The following is a 22,334-nucleotide window of genomic DNA, read 5'->3' as shown; positions in this document are numbered from 1 at the left end:
GCAATCTAACCACTATGCCATACTCCCTGCGCCCACATGGCTGCAAAATTTGCAAATGTATGGCAGCTTCAGCAGGAGGGTGGGTAGGATGTGTCTGACTGGGTAGTGGGGGCTGTTCTTCTTGGAAGCATCATTCTGTAGCTCTTCCTTCTTCCATTCCTTTTCGTTTATAAAAATGGAAATGAGGTTCTCCTCCTTCCCACTCACCCGCCCGCAAACCGAAATCCTCCCTCATGTACTTCAAGCCTGATTCACCGCCACGGCTCTGTTCTGCTGAGAGACATTACGCACTCAATTTATAAAGATCAAATTAAGTTAATTTGAATTTGGCTTGCACTGGGGGTGTTAATGAAACATTGATTAACAGTGGGGGAAACCTCTGTTTTCTAGCCTTGATTGATATAAATGTCCACGTGTTCCAGTTTTGGCTCCCCTCCCATCTACCCTCACCACCCTCACCCTTCTGGCCCCCAATTTAAATTCAAAGATGCTATTAATTGGATGGCTTTGCATTGGACAGGCTGAATGTCCGTGCAGCGATTTTGAGTCTCCAGACAGCGCTGAGGCTGGCAATGTGCTCCACTGGGGAAAGAAAAGGCTTTTTGCAGCTAGACTTCGATGCTAAATGATGGAATGAGTCCCTTCCCTTTTGGAATAAATAAAAAATAAAATAATATGAATCTAAATGCCTTCCTTATGCATTGTGTCACCACCACATACCTGTGTCTCAGTTAAGACTGTAAGCTCTTTGGGGCAGGAACCTTTCCCCTGGATCTCAGAATTCTGCCCAGGCCACGCCCCCTTACTGACCACGCCCTCTTTGACTGCTTCTGCCTAGCTGGGAAAGGCCCACAGCTCAGTAGCAAAGCCATCTGCATTGCACGCAGAAGTTCCCAACTCCAATTCCCAGCTCCACAGAAAAAGTTGGGAGAGAATATCTGCCTGCAGTCTTAGAAGGAACCTGCCAGTCTGTGTAGGCTATGCTGGACAAGATCAACTCAACAGACTCCATGTGTGATGCCTCTTGCTTGTTTGGATGGAGAAGAGAGAGGTTTGCTCCTGTGTAGAAACTTATTTCCTTTTGTAGAGCAGGAAGGTACACACCTTTGCACAGGATGTGCCTTCTGTACAAAGGGAAGAGTCGCGTCTCTCATGGCACTGGGACTTGTGAACATCCGATGAAGCTGCAAGATCCAGGACAGGTGACAGAAAGTCCTTCTTTGTTAAGCAATGCTCCCACAGGAGGCAGGGTTGACCAGCCACTTGGATGGCTTGGACAGACTGATGGAGGAGGAGGTGGCTATCCATGACTACTAGCCATAATGGGCTATGCTTTGCCTCCACGGTCAGAAGCAGTCATGCTCCTGAACACCAGCTGCTGGAAACCACAGGAGGAGAAAGGCATCTGGTTGGCCACACTGAGAACAGGATACTGGACTAGATAGGCCTTCCAAGTTGGCCTGATCCAGCAGAAACCTCCTTATGTTGCTACGCCAATGTGCTCAGTCATCTACTGCCTTCTCTCACGTTTCCTCTTGAAACCATCACTAGATGCAGGCTGTTCTGGACCTCCACCATCAGCTTGCACTCTGCTTAAGATCATAAGAAGAGCCTGCTGGATCAGGCGAATGGCCCGATCCAGTCCAGTCCAGCCTCCAAAGGGAAACCAGCAAGAGCACCCTCTCCCCTCCAGTGGTTTCCAGCAGCTGGTTTTCAGAAGCATTGTTGCATCTAACTTAGGCAGAACATAGTAGCCATCAACTCCCCCATGAATTTGTCTTATTCTCTCTTAAAACCACCACTGCCTCCTGTGGGAGTGAGTGCTGCAGTTCAGCTATGCGCTGCGTGAAGGACTTCTAAAAAAAACAAAACAAACCTATACTTGTTCCCTTCCTATTTTCTGTGAAACTCAAGTCAGGGTCTGTGGGGGTCCCAGGCAGGCAGGCAGGCACCCATCCAAGCCCTGACCAGCCTGAGACCAGCTTACCTTCCACAGTGCAGCTGCATTAGATACCCCACCAGCCAATGTGCCCACCGTGAGAGTCTTGAGGGCCTTTTAGGAGCCCCTACTGACATCCCTGGTACCTTGTCCTGCAGGTGGTGAGCTTTGCCAGCTTGAAGTCAGACGTGGCCTACAACTGGATGATCCTCTGCGTCCTCTGGTGCTCGGTCGTCCAGTCCCTCCTGCTCCCGCTTTTCCTCTGGGCTTGTGACCGCTACCGAGCTGACATCAAGTCCGTCTGGGAGAAGTGTGTGGCCGTCATGTCCAATGATGATGTGGGGGAAGGTGAGTGGTGATTGTTTTTTGTGGGGGGAGTCCCCCAAATTCTGGAGGTAGGGCATTTGGGCAGTCCAGTCCAGTCCTGGGCACTGTGTCCTTCCTACGTGAATGGAGGACAGCGTCTTGGCTGAACCTCAGTCCTCTTCAGTTGCAAGGCAGGTGTTTGGGAGCAGTAGGAAATGATGAACAAGACCAGGAAGAAACCAAGGCAGCCAGCAAATGCATTCCATGTGCCCCTCCTGGCCCAAGTGAATTGTAGAATTGGAAGGGACCCAAAGGGTGAGTTAATCCAACTCCCTGCAGTGCAGTTATATCTGTCCACATTCATCCCTGCCCTCCAGCATAGTCTATCTGTTAATATCGTAGTGAGCATTCAGGTGGAATGCTGACTCTACCTACCCTTCCATGTATTCCCCATAACGTGTTTGCGGAATTTATATATTTCACTTGGGTGTAAAAACCAAGACCTCAGAGTGGTTTACGAAAAGGAAGAAAGCAATAGGAATTACCATTGAAAACAGTTTTAAAAAGGCAGCAGCTACTTAAAACATTCAGAAAAGAATGAAAACCAGCAATAAAAAAAATTGGATCGGAGCGCATGCCAACATCCTAAAAACAGGACAGGCCTGTTTTTAGCAGGTGCCGGAAAGAGTCTGGCGAAGGAGACTGCCTGATACCAATAGGCAGGGAGTTCCAAAGTCCTGCCACACAATGTGAAAGAGGAGAAACTTCCTGCTTACATCCCCCCCCCCAAGGAAACCCCCTCCCCCAAAAAAAGAAATTAGAGAGGTGGGCTTTGACATCTTGGAGGAGTGGGTCCTGCATGGCTGTGACCCTGACCCCTTCATTCAAAGTTCTTAGCAGTGGACCCCACCCCACCCTTTTTAATGCAGCTTTGCTTCCTCTGGGACTGCAGAAAACAGCCTGGACGGGGTGATCCATACAGACCTGATGTACGAGCGGCCCTACGATTACAACTTTGCTGGGGACGCCCTGACCTTGGACCACATTGCCAAATACGACCTCTCAGCCCTGGAGAGGGGCATCCCCCAAGCCTACCCTACAAAGCCTCCCCCAGAGGACAAGATGCAGTATCTGCAGGTAAGGGGGGGGGAATACAGGTAGCTGCCTTAAAATACCGAGTCAGATCACTCGCCCACCTAGATCAGTAACACCTCCACTGACTGGCAGCAGGGCTCCTGGTTTTTGGACAGGGAATCTTTTCCAGCTTTACTGGGTCCTTCTGAATGGGAAGCAGGTGCTCTAACCACTGAGCTGCAGAGGGTTTGAGTTGCATCCCAGTGAACAGGAGAAGTAAAAAGTGTAACTGCTTTCTACCACCTACCAGGGAGGAGAATGGGCATAAGGTAATCATAATTGTCAAGTTGGGAGGGACACCCCAAAGGTCATGTAGTCCAACTCGCTATAATGCAGGGATCACAGCTAATGTAATGGCACTTCTGTGTTCTTTAGCAGTGACGGTGCTGCTCTTCCCCTCCTTCCACTCCACACAAGGCCCATTCCTCCCCTCCAGCTGCTTTTCGCTTTCAGCTGTCTTAAAAAACCATGCGTCCATCTCTAAGTCCCAGTTCCCATCTACCAAGTCCTGTCAACTGTGGATGGTGTGAAAAGAAACTCAGAAACATTAGAGGTGTTACGTTGCAGCTTACTTATCATGGATTGAGACTGCTCCGTCCTGGAGTTAAGTTCCATTCACCTACTTCAGAGGAGGGACCTCAAGGGTCATCTAGTCCAACCCCAGCAATGCAGGAATCTTTTCCCCAATGTGGGGCTCAAACCCGCAACCCTGAGATTAAGAGTCTCATGCTCTACCGACTGAGAGATGTACAGTTCCCAGAATTCTCTGGGGGGAGGACATGACTGTTAAAAGCGGAATAATGGTTCAAATGTGTTGTCTTGCACAGCTCCAGGAACTCAAAGCACCTGCGAGAGAAATTGTGGAACAGGGGTGGCTAACCTGTGGGTGCTCCAGGGTCATATTCACGCCTTCCATATAAAGCGTTGTGATACTACTTAGAACAGTCATGGCTTCCCCCGAAGAATTCTGGGAAAGGTAGTTTGTAAAAGGTGCTGAGAGCTGTTAGGAGGCCCCTTGCATTCTTCTCGAAGAACTACAATTCCCAGAGTTGTGAAACAACCACAAGGAGTTGTAGCTCTGTGAGGAGAACAACCAAACAAACAACTCTCTGCCCTGTTCCCAGAATTCCTTGGGAGAAGCCATGACTGTTCTAAGTGGTATCACAGTGCTTCAATGGGATGGTGTGAATGTGCCCTTTGAGGGCCCTTGACCCGGGCGCAGAGGCAGCAATCACTCTGAAGCTTCTCCGTTCCTCCTCCCACAGGTCCCCCCCACCCGGCGCTTCTCCCACGATGAAACGGACATTTGGACGACCAGCCAGATCTCGGCCTACCTCCAGCACTGGGGGGCCAGCGGGGACATGGCCGCCAGCCTGGCCCAGCTCCTCCTCCCGCGGGGGCACGGCTACGAGCGCCGGAGGAGCAGCAGCAGCCTCCTGTCCTATCAAGAGGAAGGGCAGCACCCACACCGCAGACGCCGGAAGTCCGCCGAGAGCACCTTGTCCCTCAGGCCCTTCCCTCCGGAAGACTACTACAAGGGCGGCGGCGGTGGCAGCGGTGGGGGGCCTGGAGGCTACAAGTGCTTCAGCAAGGAGGAAGGGGTGAACTTCATTGACACCAGCCCCCTGCCCAGCCCCAGGAAGGGCCCTCTGCGCTCTGCGTCCGTCTCCCTCATCCCGGACACGTTCCGCCACTGCTCGGCCAACCTCGCCAACTTCCCCTTGACCACTTTCGAGCGGGAACCTCAGGGCTTGCGGCGTCTCTCGGCCCAAGGCCGGGGGTGCTCCCTGACAGTCCCGGGCCCTTTCCTGGCCCAGGAGGATACCAAGAACTTCTTCCCTAAAGGCAGCGCCGGCTCCCCGTGCCTGGAGCAGATCCGCATCCAGCTGTACGAAGCTCCTGAGGAACGCCCAGCCAGCAGCTGCTGCTCCGAGCCAGAGGGCTTCCGGACAGGCCTCAGCCCCTCCTGGGGGGGCCAGGAGGAGCTCCGGAAGGGTGGAAGCAAGGGCAGCACCAGCAGCTTCCTGAGCACGCCCTCAGCCTCCTCTGGGTATGCCACGTACCACTCGGATTCCATGGGTTCAAGCTCCTAGAAGCATAAAGCATCGGAAGCCACTGGCGGGTCCCGTTCAGTTTTCTCTTTTTCTCGGGAAAAGTCTTCTCCTCTTCGTGGTCCAGGCTTTTGTTGTTTATTTAAAGAGGACTGGGCACAGCACCAAAGAAACCAAAACTCCAGCCTCTCTTGCGTGTTTTGCAAAAAAGCAGGAGGATGGAGGAGAAGGAGGAGGGCGGCCAGGACGATTTGAGGACTCGGGAGCTGCAGCGGAGCAGCTTGGAGACCCATGTCCCTCTTGGCTGAACCAGACCTCGCCAGCAGAAGGGCGGTGGGGTGCACTTTCCCCTTTCCCTCTTCCTTCCTTACTTCCAGCTGCAGCCGCTAGCTGGGCCCGATCAGGAATTTTCCATTTTTTTAATAATCCCGTGTCCCGCACCTGGTACTTTCTAAGACAATGTAAAGTTGTGCATGAGTTTTCTGTATCAAATGACCCTGCGATGCGTCCCCTGGATGAGGCTGTTGACGAAAGCTACGGGCTTGCAAGAGGGTGGGGGTGGGGGGTCACCGATTTCTCGGAGGGGGCTGTTGGCAGGGTGGCAAAGCAGTCTGTGTTCCCCTTTCCTCCATCAGCCCTGGTTTGCAGGACAAGAGCTCTGTGTTTGTGTTCCATTTGTCCATGATATCACTGCACAAGCAAAGGGTTTGAGGCAGGTGCAAAGCTCTGTGCTGATATGCCCCATCCCCTGAGCCGTAGGGTATTGCAGGATGAGGCCCCTGTGGAATCTAGCCTAGCAGCTGATAGGCAAGGAGAGAGAAGAAACTGTTGGTTAAACTGGCTGCTGGGACTTGGAGTCCAACAATATTAGGCTGGAATAAGGGTTTAGTCTATGTTGGCATTTGGGGCTTTCTTCCCTCTTTTCCTGGGACTCAGGCAGCAGCTTCTGACACACACATTTGGCCCACAGGATGGAGATTTCGCCACCACCACCTTTCCAGTGCCAAAGCCCTGCCACCCACACCATGGGTTGATTTGCTGCCTCTGGTCTGATCTGAAGCAGCATATTGCAGGTAGAAACTGTGCTTTATGATTCTAGGGTTATCTAATCCAACCCCCTGCAATGGGCGTTTCTCCAGGGGCGAAAAAGCACGACAGACACAGCATTAAGGGCCAAAGCTGCAACCCATCCTCCTGTTCTCTCCTGAGCCCCAGGAACACCTAGTGATATTTTTTTTAAAGACAAAATCATGGCATCGCTGCAGCGCCCCTGCTGTGTGGCCAGAAGCACCACTTGCATGCATCATTCAAATTGTAGTGTTGCACCTGGGGCTACGGTTTTCAGCCTGCTTGATCGGAAAATGATGGGATGAGATCGTCACCTTTCTGGTTTTTCTGTATGTAGGGTGGCATGTCTTTGGTACTGGCAGGGAAGGAATCCTTTCTAGCCCTTGGGCTGGATCCTTATCTCCCCATCCCAGGTGGGCCAAATTTGACTGGTGGAAGCGGCTGCCCACCTGCCAATCACCTGACATCATTATGCCACTGTGCTTTGAAGGCCCAGTTGGTTGTCGGGACTTCAAAGTGCAGCACAGGGCTTTTTGAAAACCCCTTTGTAAACAGCCCCATGCTGCTCTTTGAACCTGAAAATCAGCTGGTGGGAAGTGGAGGTTCATGTGGCCCCAGCAGCAAAAATAAACCCCCAAGAGTTCACTCCCAGTTATTTATTTGAAAGCACATTATGTGATGGCAGGGTGGGGAGACTGGGCCTCTCTTTCAGGCTGCTTTGAACCCCTGGCCACTGTCACTTTTCCAGTTTAGCATGGGGCAAGTGAATGTTATGACCATTAGGGTCAGCACAAAGTTTCCTGCTTGAGTTCCGTCTCGCGTGCACGACTGTGTGTGTGATGTTGTCTTGGTAGCAGGGGAGTCGAAAAGGTTTGCTTTAGGGAAATAGATGCCCGGGAAAGGAATGAGGGCAAGTGGAGAAGGGAGGGGAGGGAGGGAGTTAGCATTTGTAGAGTCCTCAACATTTTTGCTTTCAGGTGCACTGTCTTCAGTCAAACAGTCTCCTCCCTCTGGGGCAGGAGGGTCTCCCAATGGAGTCACAAGAAGCTTCCCCAAGCTAAGATAGAACCAGATTCAGTGCTTGTTTACGTTCAGCTAATGGCTGGATTTGCCACCATTTCAAGTCCAATCTAGTGCGATGCAGGTGCAGGAACCGCAGCTAGAGAATCCATGACAGGTGGCCATCCAACCTCTGCCTAGAAACCTCCAAGGAAGGAGAGTCCACCACCTTCTGAGGTTGTCCTTTCCGCTGTCAAACAGCTCTTGCCATCAGAACGTTCTTCATCAGAATCTCCTTTCTCGACTCCAACCCCATCGTTCAGCCCAGACACTGAGGTCCAGCTCCAAGGTCCTTCTGCCAGTTCCCTCACTGTGAAAAGTGAAGCTACAGGGAACCAGGCAGAGGGCCTTCTTGGTGGTGGTGCCCGCCCTGTGGAACGCCCTCCCATCAAGGAAATAAACAACTATCTGATTTTTAGAAGACATCTGAAGGCAGCCCTGTTTAGGGAAGCTTTTAATGTTTGAAGTTTTATCGCTTTATTATTATTGTTAATAATAATCTGTTGGGAGCCGCCCAGATGGGCGGGGTATAAATTATTATTATTATTATTATTATTATTATTATCCCATGGTGCGGGCCCTACTTCCTGGAGCAGCAGAAATTGGGGGATCTGTGCCTTTTAGCTGCTGAAGAGCAGGCAGAAATATGAGGTGCCCCTTTTCCTTCCTCTTCAAAACTTAGCTGCACACAGCTTTTGAAATCAACCCACACTGTCCATGGCTGTTTTCATCCCTTCGCTGGGCAGATCTACACCTAGGACACTGCTTTGCTCTGAGACCAAACTGGTTCATCTCACTCAGTATATTGTCCACCCTGAGTGGCAGCAATGGTTCTTCCAGTGTTTCAGATGTAGGGGACGTTCTCTGCACCCCACTTGGAGATGCTTCCAGGATTGGACCTGGGACCTTCTGCAAGCAGAGCAGAATGAGATGATAGAGTCCAGAGGCGGAGAGCAGGCTGTACCACTTTAGGGTGCTGGAAATTGATAATTTCTTTGAGCATCCCCCCACATCCAAGGCAGATGCTGCCTTGATAACAGAGCTATAATCCTGTGCTGTGGAGAAACGTTCTCATCTCACTGAAACCTGTTGGGTGTTCCTTATTTTCCCCTTTTGGATTATTTAAGAAAGGACATACACTTCAATAACATACAAGGAGTGAAGAAATAAAGAAAGACAATGCGGTGAAATTGAAGTTAAACATAACACACAAAATGCAAATTTGCATCCTTTCGGTCACAATCCCTGAAAAGAATTACTGTATTGGTATTGGGGGTGGGGGTAGCAATGCAATTGCTATTACAGTGGTACCTACGGTTACAGATGCTTCAGGTTACAGACGCTTCAGGTTACAGACTCTGCTAACCCAGAAATATTATCTCAGGTTAAGAACTTTGTTTCAGGATGAGAACAGAAATTGTGCTCCAGCGGCAGCGGGAGGCCCCATTAGCTAAAGTGGTGCTTCAGGTCAAGAACAGTTTCAGGTTAAGAACGGAACTCCGGAATGAATTAAGTACGTAACCAGAGGTACCACTGTACATATACAAATGTTTGAGAGATACAGGAACAAACAACAGCTTGCCTGTTTGCCATCATATGGTCCACAACTTGAAAAAGAAAATAATGCGCAGTGGAGAGTTGATGATTTGGTTCAAGTGCACCCACCCCACCCCACCCCCTACCCCAATCTGTTTTAGGATGGTCGCCTGTCTTGGGTGCCAAATCTGGAGACAGCTTTCCAAAATGTAGGATGGCATCATTCATAGTTTATTCCCCAGCGCTTTAAGAATAGATATGGGGCCTTTGGGAGGATGAGCATTTTCCTCATAGGTCTAGGAAGGGGTTGTTATGCATGCCTGTATTTGTGGTGTGGGGGATGTAGAGGGTTCAAAAACATCTTGGGGGGGCTGGGTGGGATTGGTTGCACTTTGAAACTTGTACTGTTTTAATCATTGTAGCAGATTTATTCCCCTCACCCCATCGCTATGAAATCCACAAAGGGGGGGCAGATCAGGGCAAAGCATCTCAAAAGGCAGGTTCCAGGGCGCAGAAGTGCTCAGTGCACATCCTTCCACTCGGCTTTTCTTCCTTTTATTGAAAAACAACAGCAGCGCCAAAAAAGCATGCTTCTAGCCCTCATGCTTACAGATGCTAACTCGCATCTGAACCGGTGCAGCAGCAGGTCCTGTGTCGAAAAGGGTATCTCAGAGGAATTGTGATAGTCCCTCACTTCATCTCAAGTGTAGTTTGTTCTCGCACAGGCCATGGGATGGGGTCCCGTCCCCCACATTGTGGGTTTGCAAGGGGGAGAAGGATGCCAGTTGCTGAGAGGAGATCATTCAGTTTGGGCTGTGGTTTCCAGAAAGGGGCTCTTTCGCTGCGTCCGCCATTGAATGTCCAAAGTCGTAAGGAGCAGTAATTATTTGAAGGCTAACTCTAGAGGTTGCACCTTTGGAACAAAACTGCCTCCCCCCACAGGGAAAAAGATGTTGGCCAGGAAACCAGCCATGGCTCTCTGTGGTGTGACCAACAGACTTCTGGGTCGCTGTGGCGTGACCAACAGACTTCTGGGGCGCTGTTTTTTCATTATTATTATTCCAACCACTTGATATTCCACCTCCCCACAAATATATTATGGATGTTGTGCCTTTTAAGGGTTTGACAATAACGATGCTGGTAATTAATATCTGACGAACATCGATAGTCCCGTTGATGAGCGTATATTGGATTTCTTTTTTGCAGAAAGCAGTCAGGTAAGAGGTGGGATGGGCAAGATGAGATACTTAACCCTTTTGTCGTACTGTATCTTTTTAACTCTTTGTAGTGTCACAAGGCAATACTTTTCCAAACCCGTTGGGAGGGTCACCGTATCTCAGAAATCAGATCCCATGTTTTTACTGACCTTTTGGGAAATAATACTTTTTTAAAGAAAAAACTCACCACCTTGGCACCCTTAATAAAGAATACTGTACCGGCGGCTAAAATTCATAGGCCCAGCCAGGCAATACCTTTCTACTGCTAGAAGACCACGGGGTGGGGGTGGGGAGTGTTTATTCCAGCGCTGAGGCTTCTCTCGGCCTGCTCCGAAAAAGACTCCATTTCTGTTTTGTGTTCTGTCCCTTTCTCTTGGTGACGTTCCACGCTGTGCAAAGACAAACTTTCTGATTTGTGTCTGGATTTGTCTCGAAACCAGATAAAAAAAAAAGTTTTATTCATCGGTTTTTCCAAACTATTTGTAGTTTGCTCTTTTTTTCCAACCACTTTGAGGGTTCCTTTCTCTTAAAGACCAAATTAAAAATGAAAACAAAAACCCGTCTGTTATTTTCTTTGTCTCTAAACCTCATTGGCCTTCTTTTTAGTTACCAAAACAAAAAAACCCACCCAAGGGCAAGCCTATCTAATCCAACCTGGTGCCCTCCAGATGTTTTGGACTACAACTCCCATCAACTTCAGCAAGCATGAAGTTGTAGTCCAAAATGGCTGGGGCTCATGGGAGTTGTAGTCCAAAAAAGGAACACAGAGAAATACATAGGAAGTGCATTTTACCAAGTCAGACCATTGGTCCATCTTTGCTTAGTATCATCAACACTGATTGGCAGTGGCTCTTCAGGATTTCAGGCAGGGAGACTTTCCCAACCCTGCCTGGAGCTGTTGGGGATTGAACCTGGGACCTTCTGAAATCAAGGCAGATGCTCTTAACATCGAGCTATGGCCCCACCCCATTCTGGCAGGGGCTGATGGGATTTGTGGTCCAAAACCTTGGGAGGACAGTAGGTTAGTGAATATTGGTCTAATCTAATATCCTGAGGATTTTTAGCTTGGAAAAGAGACTGGGGAGGGGGTAAGCTACGTCTCTTCAAATTACTGAAGGGGGACTAGACAACTGAAGCCATAACCAGCGCAGACCCTCCAAGTGTCCCTATTTTCCATGGACAGTCTCAGGTTTACAGAAGCCATCTTGGTTTCTGATTTGATCCCAGAATGTCCCACTTTTCCTTAGGATGTCCCTATTTTCATCAGAGAAATGTTGGAGGGTATGGAGTTAGGCAACCCCCCCCCCAAGCCAAGGAGATAAGTAACTATCTGAAGGCAGCCTGTATAGGAAAGTTTTGTTTAATGTTTTATTATGTTTTTATATTTGTTGGAAGCCGCCCAAGGTGGCTGGGGCAAACCAGTCAGATGGGAGGGGTATAAATAATAAAATTATTATTATTATTATTATTGACGACATCCCTACTTTCATCAGAGTAATGTTGGAGGGTATGTCAGCATGCCAATCTCCTCTTCCATCTAGTGGTCCAATCCTCTTGAACAGCCATCAAAGCTAGTGGCAGTCACCATCTCTGGTGGCAATGAGTTCCAAAACCTAAGAAACCATTTGTGAAACTGCCACAAGGACAGTCTTTGGTTTATGTCCAGGGAACCAGCCTGCGTTTAGGCCTCAGGCCTGGAGTTTACATTCAAGCAACCCAAATGTTGGTTGCAGGGGGCAGAACATCCAAATGGTGCACCCTGGAAGTAAAATTATCGAAAATTAAACGGGCCCATTTGCTATCCTGTGATGGTATCCAGCACTAAAAGGTCCCACCTTATCAGATTTTCCCTCCAGTTGGATATTCTGGCGAATACAGTATGTAAAAATGCCTGCTTGTCTGAATTTACCAATGCAAAGTAGCTCCTCTCCTCTTTTTATTTTAGAATTGGATGTTTTCTTTTTGTTGGACCTGATTTTCATTGAGTCATTCTGGCAGTAAGACAAAAGTGTTATGAGCAAAAAACCAGCCTGCAGGATCAGGCCAATTGCCCATCTATTCCAGCATCCTGTTCTCACAGTGGCAGACCAGATGCCTGAGGGAAAGCAGCAGGCAGGATTTAAGCACGAGAGCACTCTCCCCTCCTGTAATTTCCTTTCCTTTTCTTGACGAGATTTTTCAGGCTCACCTTATGGACTGCAACTCACATCATCCCTCACGCTGGGGCTTCTGGGAGCTGGGAGTCCAACCTCATCTGGTGTAAAATAACACATTGCCCAGTCTCTGGTCCCCTTTCCTTTCCGCAGGGTTGTGAAATCTGGTTCCCAGTAGCAGAACGGAAGGCAAGAAGAGTGGGGGGGGGGGTTTTCAGCCGCTGCTGTTAAGCCTGGCTTAGTAGTAGCATTAAGACTGGGGAAACGAAGGAAATGGCTCCTTGATTTTTAATGTGCTTCTCGTTTGGCAAACAGCTGGAACTTTGCATGGAATCACTCCCACCTAGTGGTTGGCAAGGGCATCACAGGCACCACCCAAATTCCTTGGCTTTGAAGCAGTCATAGAAAGTTGGGGTGTTAATACCCGCCTAACAGAAGCCCAGGACGCGGGTGGCGCTGTGGGTTAAACCACAGAGCCTAGGACTTGCCTATCAGAAGGTCAGCGGTTCGAATCCCTGTGACAGGGTGAGCTCCCGTTGCTTGGTCCCTGCTCCTGCCAACCTAGCAGTTCAAAAGTACGTCAAAGTGCAAGTAGATAAATAGGTACCGCTCCGGCGGGAAGGTAAACGGCGTTTCTGTGCGCTGCTCTGGTTCGCCAGAAGCGGCTTAGTCATGCTGGCCACATGATGACCTGGAAGCTGTACGCCGGCTCAGTGGCGTAGCGTGGGTTGTCAGCACCCGGGGCAAGGCAAGTAATTTGCGCCCCCTAACCCGTGGATTTTAGCACTCGAGCCAGGTAGGGGCAGAGAGCTGTGAGTGCAAGCGCGCCCCCCCCAGATGTTGCGCCTGGTGCAGCCGGCCCCCCCTGCACCCCCCACGCTACGCCACTGCGCCGGCTCCCTCGGCCAATAAAGCGAGATGAGTGTCACAACCCCAGAGTCAGCCACGACTGGACCTAATGGTCAGGGGTCCCTTTACCTTAACAGAAGCCCACGAATCTTCCAAAAGGTAAAGCAACCCACTTCCTGGCTGAGCCTAACACCCTTGAGGTTCTTTGGTATGCATGATGATACAGTCCCTCCCCTGCTATACGAGCTCTTAAGGACCGAGTCCTACTAGATGAAGCCAAGGGCCCAATTAGCTCAACAGCATCTGTTCACAGCAGCCAGCCAGATTCTCCAAAGAGAAGCCTCTGAAAGCAGGATGGGAAATGCAACAGCCCCTCTGAGTCAAATGAACCTTAATGGCTTCAGGTGCTGACTGAATGACCCAGTTAATCAGCAACCATCTCCAAGTGCCCTTTGTAAATCCCCCTCAATCTTAACCGTAATTAGCACCTCGTATAAAAAAAGCCCCACAGGGAGCCTCAAATGGTTAAGGGAAGGTTTCTCCTCTTCCTTTATTTTTGGCACTCAGGAATAAGCTTCACCTCCCATGATTCAGGCTGCTGTGAGAGACAAGGAATCAACCCCAACTCCTGGCCCTTTCAATGAGGCCATTTCAACACGTTCCGCAGCAATTGTTGGTGGGTTTCTTCCTTCCCCTAGAATAAGGATTGGGGACAATTGTGCAGGTTGGGGATTGTTCTCTTTCTCATCAATGTAAGGTGAAGGAAGGATGGGGGAGAAAATGATAGGATTGCACTCCGGGTACTGCAACTGATCCCAAGTCTGCTTAGTTTGCAAAAGGCCTTAAACTCTATGGTGTCTATTCACAGCGGAAACTGTGAGCTCCTTTGCATTTTATAGGCACTGGCCACAGGCTGAGAAGTAGCTAGAAATTGCACATTGTTAGCTTTAGAAAGTGCAAAGAAGAAAACCCTAGAATGGTGACTCATGCAGAGTTGCAACAAGTGCCCTCCTCTCTGGGGGCTGGGTTCGCAGTCTTAAAAAGAGCCCTGATGGATCATGCCCATCTAGTCCAGCAACCTGTTTTCACAGTGGCCAAGGAGGTCCATAAGCAAGACTTGAGCGCAACAGCTTTCTCCTCACTTGGGCTCCCCAGCAACTCGTATCTGGGATGCTGCCTCTGACATGGCAAATGATAGCCTGGTCCTCCACTGAAAACCACCCAAGTTGGGGGCTGTCACTATATCTCACAGGTGGCAAGGTCCAAGCAGTGACCTAGGCTGAAAGTCGAGGGACGCACCAGTAGCTGATTGTAGCCTTCTGAATTATGGAAAAGAGGAGACCCACACCAATTTTGGGGTAAGGCAATTTTTTATTTTTATTATTAAAGTTATTACATTGTTTTAGAGTAACTGTACACTAGTTTTATTAAGAAACAGTTTTAAAAAGAAACAGGAGTTATTGATATAAAAGTCAACGTCGTGAAAGCTACATTTTCCTTCCTCTGAGGAGAAATGCACAGAACTACAAAAAAGGAGGTGGGCCTGATCCTGTGAAAAGGTTACCAACCTTTTTTCAAAAAAAAACTAGCTCCAAGGGGCCCTTATTTGGCAGCAATGCTGCTTTCATGTAAACGTGTCCCTTGCTGAATCCTGTGACTGCTTAGGGCATAAGAATAATAGAATAGTACAACTGTAGAGTTGGAAGGGACCCCAAGGGTAATTTAATCCTGCCCCAGTTGTTCTGTCCCCGCCCCCCAGTTCCCCCCAGTTCCCCTCCTCAGCTGGCAATTTCATACTGCCCTGTTCATCCCTCTCAATTTTCCTGACCCCCCAAAAAAATTGAAAACAGGGGTTGTCATATTAACTCCTACTCCCAGCTCTGTAATGGGCAGGAATCCAACAGGTGAAACCTCCTCTTTTCCACTGCCTCTCTGTCCATGGTGAAAACGTTTTTTTTTCTGACAGGTTTTGTTTTTCTTGCGTTGTCTCCCCGCCCAGTTTTAATACCAAATAGGGGCACGGGGCTAGGAAGGATTTTTAAAGCGTCAGAATCCGGTGCCCAACACGGAATGGGGGCTCAGTTCAGACAGGACCAGGTCGTCGTTGAAACTAAACGCTTGGTTCAGTTGGAACCCGGACTCTGGGCCTTTGGGGTCTGGATCGGAACCACCCAGTTTATGAATTTTAAGGAAGAGCAAAGTATCCCTTGTGGGTCCACAGCGTTGATAGAACTCGAGAAATAGTCTCTCCGCCAGTCTTCAAAGCCCCCCTCCCAGCCCCTCAAGCAAACCGTGGTGCCTACAGCGTTCTAGGACGAGTGCCACACACGGAGCCCATGCGTGTTTCCTCGGGAGCAAGCGCCATAGAGATCAATGGGGTTTACTCTCATGTAAATGTACATAGGATGGCAAGTTCCAACCTAGAGCGCAGGCGGAGGCCGGCATGGAGACGCAGCACAAGAGCGCACGGCGAGAGCGCACGGCCAGGGCGCACCGGTTTCTTACCAAGGCCGCCACAGCTCTTGGCTCCGCTCAGGGAGCGCCTGCCCGCTCTGGCCCCGGTCGCTCCCCGCCTGGCTGCGGCCTCCCGCCGCGGGAAAGGCGGCCTCGCACCCTCGGCTCTTCAGCGGCCTCGCTTTCCTGAGAGTCGCCGTCGTCGGCCCCCCGGGGCTGCCCAGCGCGGCCAACCGGGCTTTGGGGAGCGCCGCCTGCGGGTCGCTGTCCGTGGTGCTGAAGACGCCTCCGGCGGCGGCCATGGGCAGAACTCGGGCGAGCTGGTGCAGGAGCTGGAAGGAAGAGGAGCAGGAAGCTTCGCTGGCCGCTTCGGAGCGCAGCAGGAACTGGCGCACTCCTTGCAGGCAGCTCCGAAAACCGGCCTGGTAGTCGGCGCTCTTGGTCAGCGGCACCCCTGGAGGAGGAAAGAAGTCGGGAAGTCGGATAGAGACTGAGACGCTCACGCTCCCAGTCCCACTCGCGCTCCAGGAGTCAAGATAGGGGAGATGGCCAAACATTTTCAGGCTACCGCCCTCTTGGTTCCATAAACTCACCCGCAGTGTCCCCTACTCTATACAAAGCATTATTCAGAATATCTGTTTGCACGACCCACTGAGGAAGAATAAAATTTAGAACAGGAGCAATTAATTGCACATTGATTCAAAATCAAATTCAAACTAATTGGTTTCAATTGGTTTCAAACTAATTCAACAAAATTAATTAGCTTGATCCAGCGATACCAGCTTTCCAAAGTCTGGTAGTATTTTACATTTCCAGTGCTGCCACCCCACTCCCTTGCCCCTGCCCCCCCAGTTAATCCCACTGTCCCATAGAGAGTGTTCTTGCCCACTTTGGGAACCACTAGAGGTTAATTATCAGAAGCTGTTCTTGTCAGAGGCAGTGAAGGTTCACCTGAGGCCCTTCAGACGTCTCTGGAATTCAACTCCCAGTAGCCTCAGGCTAACAGCCAAGAATGATGGGAGTCGTACCCCAATAACACCTGGGGAGCCCCCTGGTCGCTATTAATTTGTGTCCTGCAAGAGTCGATTGTGTAAAAACACTCTGCTAGGACTCCAGCTGATCTTCCTTTTTTATTTTTGCTCAGAACTGTGATGGTCTGATGATCAGTTACAATTTGCTAGCACTTGGAGCGTTTGGTCAATTAGTCGGTTAATCAACTATGTCTTTTTTTATGACAGTGTGTCCTTAAAAGTCAGCAGACTTTTAAAAATGGAAATAATTATTATTAATTTTTTATTTTAAAAAATATGGCTACTAACTGTGGACAGCAAGTGGCATCTCTGCCTCTGTGTGTGCAGAAAGAGAATGCCTCTCCTGAGACTATGGCTTCTTTGATACAACATTCTAGAAACCCAAGGGACAGTGCAACCCTGTGCATGTCTACTTAGGAGTAGGCTCCATTGAGCTCAAGGGGGCTTAGACCCACGTGTGTGTAGCATTATAGCTGAAGCAGTCCATCTTTTTTTGAGGTGTTGCTTTCCCCTATGTCAATCAGCTAAAATGTTAATCTACCAATGCTTCCTTAACTGGGTTCCATGGTTCCATTTGGGTGGCTTACCTTGGTGGGCCAAGGGCTGTAGGCTCTTCATGTACTTTACGCTCAGCTCCAGGATGTCTGCCTTCTCTAGCTTGCGTTTCCGGATCTGCAATTTCCCCACCAAACCAAAGAAAGCCAAGGGGTTACTGGGGTCGTTTCTGCCTGCCCTGCCCTTAGTGAATGACTTCCCCCCATAACCCTGTTGGCTTCTCTCTCAGCTGGGTCGAAGGACAGAAGTAACTTATTTATTGCATTTCTATCCCATTTCTATCCCATGTTTAATCCCCACAGCAGACCTGTAAGGTGGGTTAAGCTGAAAGCCAGTGGCTAGCCCCCAAGGTCCCCCAAGTAGATTTTCCATGGCTGAGTAGGGATTTGAATGCAGGTTTTACTCTGGAACTCTGCACTTCAGGGGGATGAGATGGACCCCTATTTCAACCTTGCTGGTTCCAAAGCAGGGGTACTGGAGTCTCACCACCTGTCCCCTGATGTACCAAGCACCTCCCTTCTCCCGACCCCCACCCCATCCTGCACTTACGAACATCAGAGTCAGCCCTATATTAAGCCAGACCATTGATGCATCTAGTGTGTTATTGTCCTCACTGACTAGCAGTGGCTCTCCAGGGTTGCAGGCAGGAGACATCCCCAGTCCTACCCGGAGATGCCATTGGGGATTAAAACTGGGACCTTCTGCATGCCAAGCAAGTGCTCCGCCACTGAGCTGCTCCGTTCTTTCAGTATTGGTGTGATGAAAAAGGTAAAAAGACGGAGAGGGGTGAAGAGGAGCAGGGGGTCCTTTGTGCTCCTCCCTCTGTCATTTTCAAAGTAAAATGTAACCTGCTTTCATGGGGATAAACTGGCTCCCTGACTCTCCCTCTCTCCTGGAAATGCAAGGGAAGTGGGAGCCTCACCTGGTGGGAGTAGTTCTTTTCCAGCAGAGCTTTGAGTTGCTCTAGGGAGAGGTTGATGCGAGCTCGTCTCCTCTTCTCCATGAGGGGTTTGGAGACCTGAGAAAATGCACACCGGGGGGGAGGGTCTATTTATTTATTTTATTTATTACATTTCAATCCCACTTTCCCCGCCTCCAAGGAGCTCAAGGTGGCATGCACGGTTCTCCCCTTCCTAATTTAACAACACCAACAACAACTATTACTACTACTACTACTCCTCTGTGAGGTAGGTTAGGCTGAGAGGCAGGAACTGGTCCCCAAGCTTCATGGCAGGGCATGGAATTAGAATGCTTAGAAGTCCAACACTCTGACCACTACACCGCACTGCCTCTCAGGGATCTGCCAGGCATTCCTTATCCAACACCTGGGCTTAACTCTGGAACTTAAACCACATTATATCACATAATACCATATTATTACATATTCGTTCGTTGCTTACTACAATTTTTTTTGTCTCAAATGAATTTTTTTTAAAAAAGGTATACAACTTCTGAAGCAAGAAGAGATGAAGGGACTCCTGAGTGCACACAGAGTGCATTCTTTCCACCACAGAATAAAGACATAGGTGGTGCCGGGGGGGCAGAGGGGCAAGCACCCCCCCCCCCACAAAGGATCTCACTCTCCCCACTTATCCGTCTCCTGTGGCTGGACTTCTGCCATTTAACAGAGACTGTTAATTATCTTTCAGAGATCTTAATATGTGGGGCACAACTTGCCCACCTAGAAATAAACTTTCCCCCTTCTGTGCCTCCCCCCTATTTTTTGCTGGTGCCCCTACTGCCTACAGAGAGTTGCCAGACACCTGCAGATTGTGGGTGGGTGGAGAAGAGCTTTCAGGTCAGAACAATCTTTTTTTGACTAGATATTGACTACTGGCTTTTTGCAGTTTCTCCCTGTATAAGCTCAGGGGAATCTCCAACTATTCCTGGCATTGGAAGCAGGTGCCATGCTGATCTTGGGAACACATTAACCCCTGGGCAAAAACACATGGCAAAGGGATCCTTTTCTCCTTCCACCCTGGGGGGGGGGGCAGGTAGGCTGCCCCCTGTCCTTTTGCTCCCATCTGTAGCATCAGACCCACCAACCTTGCGGAAGGAATTGAGCGCCCTCCTCTCTTGCAGTCTGTGGTCCGTACCCATCCTGCATCCTCTGCCCTCTCTCCACCAAGGAGGTGGCATTTTATCTCCGGAGTCGTTTTTCCATTTCAATGGGTCCATTCAGGCTGGGGAACCTCCCCCGCAAAGGGGAGGGAAGTGGTGGAGGGTGGAGGAGAGGGTAGCGGCTTGCAGAGAGATGGAGGGCGGGATACAGGCATTTGGACCTGCCTGCATCAAACGGCTTTCAGGTCCTGCTTTAAGGACGGATTTGTTATCATGCTCTTTGCCTACTTAGAAACATCCAGGCCTTTGGGGAGAGGAAGAGGGGCTTGGTGGTGGAAGGCAGCAACACCCACCCCACGCCCCGGTGAATTGTTCCTCACTGTAACGTCCCTCGAGCGTGTACAAAGCGCTTTCCCATTTCAGTGGAATAACTACACAGCCCACAAACAAGCTAGGATCAGGAGGGAAACCAAAACGGACCCCAGAACCTCTTTGTTGATCAGTTAAGCACTTGCTTAACCCCAGGGACGACTGCTTTAAAGGCTCAAGTGGGGATTGTTTTGTCTCCTGTAAAAATGCCCAGGCCAAATAATTGTGAGTTGATTACGGCACTTGGATCCTGGCGCTTGCTTAATCCAAATACACTGGTGGTTGGGGGACAAATCCTAGACAAAGCAGCCAATCAACAGCTGAATCAGGCTTCAGCCCTAAGCGCAGCCCATTTAACTCATGACCTGAAATATAGGATTGCGTTGTAAGACGCCAAATGTTGGCTTGAGGGTTGTATGCTCCCTTCCCATTCTCATCCCAGCCCTTCCTCCTCCTGGTGCTGTGGTTCGAGGAGTGTCAGACAAGGACGTGGGAGAGACCAGGGTTCAAATCCTTTCTCGGCCCCGAAGCTCACTGGGTGACCTTGGGTCGGCCACAGCCTCTGGGTTTCTAACCTACCTTACAGGGTTGTTGTAAGGATGAGATGGAGAGCCACGCGCAGTGCTTCGATAAAAGAAATGTTTAGGCTCCCTTGCAGTTGAAGAGCCAGGATCCAAAGCCTTCCTCTCAGGGGGGTCTCCCTGAGTGGCTATCCATCCGCACATTTCATGCTGGGGACGAAGGAGGAGAGCTGGACAATGTAGCAATTTTCTGCCTTTTTGTGACTGTAAAAGAGCGTAGCCGCTCTCGCTGAGCTCCGCCTGGACATGTGTCCCATTAAAGCATGGCAGCGAGGACGCAAGGAGGGGAGGGGGGGCAGGCACACCGCTTGCTGTTAAGTGGTCAGGAATGCTCCACTTTCCCTTGTCCTCCTTTCTCATCCCAGGGAAACCCCAGGGGATAGGACTCTGCTCAACTCCCTCTATGGCTGCAAGGAAGACGTAGCTCAGTGGCAGGGCACTTGTCTTGCATGCAGAAGGCCTCGGGATCAATTCCCCACAGGGTCTCCAGGTGGAGCTGGGAAAAGACTCCCTGTTTGAAATACTGGAGAGCTGCTACTAGACACTACTGAGCCAGATGGAACACAGCAGTCCGACTCCATGTATGGCAGCTTCCTATGTTCCTACAACGTTTTCTACACTTTCTTGCTTTTGCTGGTGCTTAAGACACCTCATGGGGTGACAGCACCCCACGTTGCAAGTGGTTACCTGAGATGTGGTCATTCGCCAAAGACCACCTCAGGGCTTTGTGGCAGAGGCAAGACGAAACGGGGGGCTTCCAGACTCACAGCACAGCCCTCTTTCTTCCCATCACACCCCACACTTTCTTCCCTGGGGTCGGGGATTGGCATCAGAGCTGCTTCTTTGTGCCAGGGCTGAGCCACACGAGACATGATGTGTGCCTCTGAGCATGTGCAGAGTGCTTTCACTCAGGCCTTAGGAAAGAGGATGCTAACTAAAGATAGATTTTCCATGTTGACTGGCAGTCTACCTCGAAGCAACAAATACTTGGGTGTGGGATGAACTAGAGTGGAAGGCTGATCTCTTAATGTCCTGCTTGTGGGTTTTTCCAGAGACATCTTGTCTTACACAGTGAGGAAGCGTGACCTTTGGGTCTGATCCAGCAGCGCTTTCCTTGCATTTCATTTGTTTATTTAGGCATTAATAGTTGTACTGAAGTTTTCTGTACATTAAATAGTGGGAGGGTTTTGATTCTTTGCTTTTGCAAGAGAGCATAACTGAGGCAAGAGGTTTAGAATGGGTGACTAACAGCCAGGGAAGGAGGACAAAATTGCAGAGCACCTCTCATTCTTCTAGTGATGCAATTCACGAAATTAATTTCTTGCAAAGCTGGGAAGCTGTGTACATTTGGAATAACCCCCCTCCCCTTTTTACAGTACTGCTATATTTTGGACATTGCTTGATGTTTTCTCTTATCTGTATAATCACTAGATTCTTAATCCCAAGAAGAATAAGAAAGAAGATCGAAAGAAGATACACTTTCCTAGGCAGGCTTTGATGATCTCGGGTTTCCTTGCCCCTGGACCTTGTGACTGCATTTTTTTTTGGGGGGGTAGGGGTGGGAGGCTGGGATGTTTCCCTGCCTCCAAAGTGCACATGGGAAATGAGCTTGGCTGGGGAGGGGGGAGGCGTGGCCCTAATTCTCCTCGCCCCAGGCCTGCCCCATGAAGCCTGAGTCTCCTGTTGAGGAACCCATTCACTGCCACCGCCTCCATAATAGGCGATTCGCTTTGGTGCCTCAGACAAAAACCCCAGATGTTGCCAGGCGCGGCCTGGCGGTGGGAGCCGGGCTGCTGCTGCTGGTGGTTTGGTGGGGAAAACAGATGAGGAGAATGCCAATGACTATCCAACCCGCACATGCTTGCCCCCCCACCCCAGTTAAGGCAGGCACGCCTGCTCTGAAATTGTAAATGGAAGCCAGCCTGGCTGGAGGTGGGGGCCTCCTGGCCATTGGATGGCCCAGAGGTGGCC

At 50.0% G+C, this 22,334-nt stretch overlaps 2 protein-coding genes across 3 annotated transcripts in view; one reads left to right on the top strand and one right to left on the bottom strand.

Moving 5' to 3' along the window:
- GPR153 (G protein-coupled receptor 153) overlaps window positions 1–10,867 on the top strand; it is a 41,395-nt gene extending 30,528 nt beyond the window's left edge. For both annotated transcript variants that reach the window (XM_081017158.1, XM_081017159.1), the window contains exons 4-6: window positions 2,098–2,287; window positions 3,198–3,382; window positions 4,645–10,867. In XM_081017158.1, the coding sequence (XP_080873284.1) occupies window positions 2,098–2,287; window positions 3,198–3,382; window positions 4,645–5,472 (1,203 nt within the window). In that variant the 3' untranslated portion in view covers window positions 5,473–10,867. The remainder of the gene's footprint in view (window positions 1–2,097; window positions 2,288–3,197; window positions 3,383–4,644) is intronic.
- Window positions 10,868–15,193: 4,326 nt separating this feature from the next.
- Window positions 15,194–19,459, bottom strand: HES3 (hes family bHLH transcription factor 3). Its single transcript, XM_081015487.1, has 4 exons — window positions 19,399–19,459; window positions 18,275–18,370; window positions 17,385–17,469; window positions 15,194–16,220 (listed from the first exon to the last, which is right to left on the bottom strand). The coding sequence occupies exons 1-4, from the start codon at window positions 19,450–19,452 to the stop codon at window positions 15,814–15,816; spliced, it is 642 nt and encodes a 213-aa protein (XP_080871613.1). The 5' UTR covers window positions 19,453–19,459; the 3' UTR covers window positions 15,194–15,813.
- Window positions 19,460–22,334: the final 2,875 nt, after the last annotated feature.

Source organism: Podarcis pityusensis (genome assembly GCF_964106645.2).
Source record: "Podarcis pityusensis genome assembly, chromosome: 8".
NCBI lineage: Eukaryota > Metazoa > Chordata > Lepidosauria > Squamata > Lacertidae > Podarcis > Podarcis pityusensis.
Note: the sequence above shows the minus strand (reverse complement) of the source record. Positions and strands in the feature narration are given on the sequence as shown.

Excerpts from the sequence above, each read along its gene's own strand:
- HES3 (XM_081015487.1), bottom strand. The coding sequence starts at position 19,452 with ATGGGTACGGACCACAGACTGCAAGAGAGGAGGGCGCTCAATTCCTTC. Across the intron at positions 18,371-19,398 it reads CGCTCAATTCCTTCCGCAAG|GTCTCCAAACCCCTCATGGA; the intron begins GTTGGTGGGTCT and ends GCATTTTCTCAG. Across the intron at positions 16,221-17,384 it reads ACAGCCCTTGGCCCACCAAG|GGGTGCCGCTGACCAAGAGC; the intron begins GTAAGCCACCCA and ends TTCCTCCTCCAG.